Consider the following 5441-nt stretch of genomic DNA (forward strand, 5'->3'; position numbering starts at 1 on the left):
AGAGAGAGTATATATGAAATATATATCAGAAGTGTATCAAATGTAATATCACATGCTACATATTTATAGTACATATAATTACTGTTCAACTTTAAATTCTTATGATAATTAGCGACCATCATTTCTGACAAGTTCATAATAGAAAATAAGAATTTCTTGAAAGATACAGTAATTAAAGTGAAAATGTAATCTCAATGCAACAAAAGCCATGAACAAGCCGAGTTCAGAAAAGGGGTCCCACCCATTTTATAAACAGTTACACACAACAAACACACCCCAACTCTAACCAAACCCTCTTTTTATTTGCTCTCTCTTAACAATCTAGATCTGCTGCTACAAAACCCTTGTTTATCTATTTCTTTTCAAACCCCTTAACTTAAAATTACGAATATGCCCATCATTAATGAACCGGCGACACCGCCGCCGACTATCGGAAAGATGGGTCCATACACTGTCTTTATTACTCCTACTTCCGATCCATCTCCGACCACTGTTTCCGATTCTCCAAAGAAAAATAACAATTCTCCGATGCCGGTGAAAGCTACACTTCCAGTTCAGCCACCGCCGGTTCAGTACCATAAACCCACCTCACCAAAAGGTGGATTTTTCTGGGATGCAGTTGCCAAAGTTCAAAATGGTACGGAGTATATATATTTATAATAATATTATTTATTATTTATATTTATTATATATTTATAAAATTTGAATTTACTTAATGTTATTGAAAAATTGGATATTAGTTAATTTGATGAATTGATTAGTCTGTTGTTTTCTATACATGCAAAATCCCTGATCAAATTCAACTTAATTTATTTTGTTATTCCTATATAGCTTTAGGTGGGAAAAAGTTGTATTAAAAACAGAAGCAAGGTTATAATCATTATGTGTATAATTCAAGGTTGATTGCGGTTTGAATGATATTATTTAAAGTTATGGGACTGCTGCTGGTTGCTATTTGTTTTTATTTTGTCATTGTTTGTAAAAACTAGTGCTTTATGGGTTGAAAAATTTAATCACTTGTATTGTTATAGACCATAAACACCTATTCTTGAATTTTTGGACCGTTTTCCTGCAAGAAACCAGAACACAACAACAATGCTTTATGTTGGTCATGATATTTTAAGTACAATAATGATCGTTGTCAGGGTTAGATATCTAGAACAAGAACCAGTTTGATTCGTATCACCAACCCCTTTTTTTATATGCATCTCTGTTATTGTTTTGTGTTACTCAACTTTGTTAATTGGATATCTTTGGCTTGTGATGGAGAATTACTAGCAATGCATAAAAAGGGAAGCACCCTCATAAACATTGTGTTTTTGCTTTAACTATTAGGCACCGTTTGGCTCACGGAATCCAATGGGATTCCGGCAGAATTGGAATTGAATTTAGACACGCGTCGTGTCTAAATTCAAATCCAATTACGCCGGAATCCCATTGGATTCCGTGAGCCAAACGGGTAGTTAGTTTCTTCTTATACGTTACATTTTATGGTTGACTGATTGCTTATTTACCTTGCAGCACATTCAAGTTTGGATGTGTATGTAGCACATTGGTTTGGTTTGAATCAATCAAAGTATCAGTGGGCTCTTGATGATTACTATGAAAGCAAGGGAATGGTAAGCTTTTTTTTTGTTATATCATTTTTATTTCTTGGTTAGGAAGATACTCTCAATTTAAAGAGCAAATTTTTAATCACTAAACTGATAACAAGAGATTAATGAAAAGAAATGATCTGCGTATGAAGCAATATTATAACCTGTACATTATCGGTCATAGATCTAGCGGACAATTCGAAGCGATCTGCCTTGAAAAGTTAAACTTTCTTACATGATGTTTTGAACTGTGTTTAAGAGGTGGCACACACCCATTTACTTATGAATATGTCATCTTGGTTATTTATAATTTCAAACAGGTCAATAAAACTACGTTAACTAAAAATGAATATTTCAGATGGATCAAATTGGTCAAATGGATTTAAGTCACTTGAAATTTACTTCATATTATCAGTTATATAGTTAATTGCGTTAATTGCTTCCGGTTCTTTATTTTCTTCTTTGTTTTGATTTTTAATATAAAAATATAAAATATAAGCTTTAATCTGATAGATGCAAAATAGATTTCTGCATCTAAGTTTTTTGTAGTATAAGATAAATGATTATTCATGCAGCAATATCAAGAATATAAACACATTAATTCGATGGTATAATTTGTCTGACTAAAGTGTTATCACTAGACATCCTAACTGTATATACATACCCAGTTTACTCCCAACCCATTCTAAAGGGAACATGTTTTGACATTTACCCAACCTACATGATATTACGAATGTTGCCACTCCCAGCTAGATTTCATATATGGTTCATCTTTCGTGGTTTTAACCTATATTTTGATTAGGTATTGATGTAAAGTCCTTGTGAAACATTATGAACTACAGGACAAGGTTGCCGCACAAGTCAAAGATGCATCCACTAAAGCTCAAAGCGTGTAACGTTTGCTTACAACAAAAGGTAAGAGCTTAGTGGTCGAGGTCCATTAATCCTTCCTAGAGGTCTCAGGTTCTAATCTTGTGGTGGCTCTAATCTTGTGGTGGCCAGTATAGGGTTGAAAACGGTCACGGTTTAATCCAGTTAGGCAGCGTCAGAGTAAAAATACTCGCTCTCTCGGATAACCTGACCAGAGAAAACCTTATCAATTTAAAACCCGTCACTTAGAGCTTGGGCCTGAAATTCTCGCAAGAGATCTTAGGTTCAAAACTTATGGTAGCCTCTCGGAATAATCCGGTTAGACCGTGTACATCTGGGTAAAAATACTCGCTCTCCCAAGTAATCCGAACAAAGAAAATCTCATCATTTTATACGATTTTTGCAGGACAGAGGTATCGTTGAGCAAGAACACCTTTATAATGTCTTTTGAGCAAGAACACCTTTATAATGTCTCCAGTGTGCTTTGGTTATTAGTTGGATTATATTGAGTCACTCTAGATGATTACGGGAATGGCTATTGTTAACGGTTTTGGTGCCAGGATGGATGATAATGAGTGAGTTATGTAATTTGGTTCATAATGCTCATTGTGTTTAGTTACCAACTGCCAAAAGATTGGCATGGAATCTAGCCATATGTTTTCTTATTGCATTTGTACTTCCATTAATTTGTACTTTTAAGTGTTTACTTTGTGAATGTAAGTTAGGGGGTTCCGCTTATGATCCAATCACTTGTTCATGAAACCTGGACTAAACATTATTCATTATATAGATATGTAGAATCAGATTTCTCTTTCAATTATATATATTTATACCACATGAACTTTCGTCTTCATGTCCTCGAAAAGCTCGATTGCCATTTCACTTTTGCCATTTTTGCCTAACCCTAAAGTCACTCAATGTGGCAACATCCCTACAACACATCCTTTTTATGAATGGAGGTTAGGAGTCACTGATGGGTTCCGAATGCGATGTCGGAAACCATCAGTCCGATCATTTCATGAGACGAACCAATACAATCTTACCGCGCCTGAGAAAGAAACCCCACGATGAATCTATACAAAAACCTCGGTCCTCGTGTGGTAAAACCCCTTGAATGAGGTCCATACAACGCATCCTAAAGTCACTTCTTAGGTGGCAAGAAGTGGACTTATATCAGGTTTCCTAATTGTTTGTTTATTTGGTTAGTTTTCTAACCATATTCTTAGTAGACCCAACATCATGAAATTAATACAGAAAACTCTTTAGTTGGTTGTGGGCTAAATCAATTACCCCGATTAGATATAACAACATAATTTGTTTTTGTCGATTTTACTTTTACACCTTATATTTCCGTTTATCTACTAAGGGTTGCAATTGCCATCAATGTGCAGTTTCGGATCATAAATTCCTAAGTGTGAGCTTGGACTATAGTTAAGCAAATTATTGATAAACAAGAGTTAAGTTTCAACCTTATCATAGATCGAAGGAACCCTAGATTAACTCAAGTCAAAAACAGGTCGTATGGGATGTATACATACGGACTAGAGTCATAAAGATCAATAAATTATTGAGCTTTTGTTAGAAATACACGGCCATTCATTAAGTCACATCGATTTTTAACTATGAGTAAACGACTAAATGTGAAATTGCATGTGAATATGTGATATAACCTAAAATGCACCCAACATGAACGGAAAAAAAGGTTCATTTTGGGAGTAATGTCGATGTCGCCATAAAAGGTGGAATGGGAAATGGCCGTATTCAGTAATCTGTACTAACATTTTGACCTTTTTGGCACAAAGTTATTCAATTCATCACCATAATCATAAAACAAGTACAGTACAACTCAAGGACTGTCGGTTACACATTGTTTTTGTATTAATACGCATCAAACGTTCGCAAAAAATGTACGTAACCACAAAGTCCGTAACGAGATAATTAAATGATATAAATCCGTTGTAACGTTTGTGTTAGGATTAGTCGTTTATTATCTTAGTTACCAAATTATAAATAAGAAAGGTAAACGTATAATTAGATGATCGGTCCTCTTGGTTTAAATTATCGATGACCCGTTTGGCCGTTTCTGATACTTGCAATATATTTTCAATATATCTAGATCAAAAAATGTACATACTGCATTAATTCTCAAGATCTTCAAAACTTTATACTCCGATTAAATGACAGGTTTGATCACTAATGGCCGTTGTCTCCGTCAAGACTGAAACAAATCAGGTACTTCTTCTATCTAGTTAAATTAAACCGTCCGTCCGCAGCGGGCCGCTTCATTATCAAACTAACCCGAAATATAATTTAAATCCAGTAAAGAAACATGAGTTTCTAGCTAAGTTTGAGACTATGAAACAGACCAAATAGCTAGTGAAACTTCAGACTTGGGATTTTTATTGTTATACGAGTAACTTTTTTTTTTTTTCAGGTAATTTTTGAAGAAATATGGGGAGCAAGGAAAGTAATACTAAACAGACCAAGGTAAATACTTTCAAAAGTTAAAGTGGACATTTCTGGTGAGACGGATGTAGTACTTAATTTACTTTATATTATGAATATGAATGAATAGGGTAGAAATCTTATTTTGAGCAAATTCTAGAAACAAACCCTCTCGTTTGTTCAACTTATCAATACCTTTTGCAAAGATGTCAGAAACCTCAATTATTCGGCAACCCCGGGTTGGTTCAATATCTAATACTAATATAAATATAAATATTAATATTGATATTAATATTAATATATATTATAGATATATTCATTTAGAAAACATGAACAGTAACTTGGTCAAAATCGGCTGCCGATTTTGACTTAAATAATATTCAATATTCAATATTGATATTAGTATTAACTAGTTGCGTGCCCCGCGCTTCTGCGGGCTTTGAGCGACTACGAAACGAAGCTGACATTTAAGAATAAGGTTTTTTTATAAATTAGTCACGATTTATTTATCTCGTTTATGGTATTCGGTTT

General features: G+C 34.1%; 1 protein-coding gene across 2 annotated transcripts; it reads left to right on the forward strand.

The window, feature by feature from the left end:
* Positions 1-294: 294 nt before the first annotated feature.
* Positions 295-2517, forward strand: LOC139904094 (uncharacterized). Of its 2 annotated transcripts, none has more exons than XM_071886029.1 (3): positions 295-637; positions 1522-1619; positions 2438-2517. In XM_071886029.1, exons 1-3 carry the CDS (start codon positions 391-393, stop codon positions 2489-2491), a joined length of 399 nt encoding a protein of 132 aa, XP_071742130.1. In that variant the 5' UTR covers positions 295-390; the 3' UTR covers positions 2492-2517. The 2 variants fall into 2 exon arrangements, with proteins under 2 accessions (XP_071742130.1, XP_071742131.1); XM_071886030.1 differs by having other exon boundaries at positions 2398-2487.
* The last annotated feature ends 2924 nt before the right edge of the window (positions 2518-5441 follow it).

Source organism: Rutidosis leptorrhynchoides, chromosome 4 (assembly GCF_046630445.1).
Source record: "Rutidosis leptorrhynchoides isolate AG116_Rl617_1_P2 chromosome 4, CSIRO_AGI_Rlap_v1, whole genome shotgun sequence".
Taxonomy (NCBI): Eukaryota; Viridiplantae; Streptophyta; class Magnoliopsida; order Asterales; family Asteraceae; genus Rutidosis; species Rutidosis leptorrhynchoides.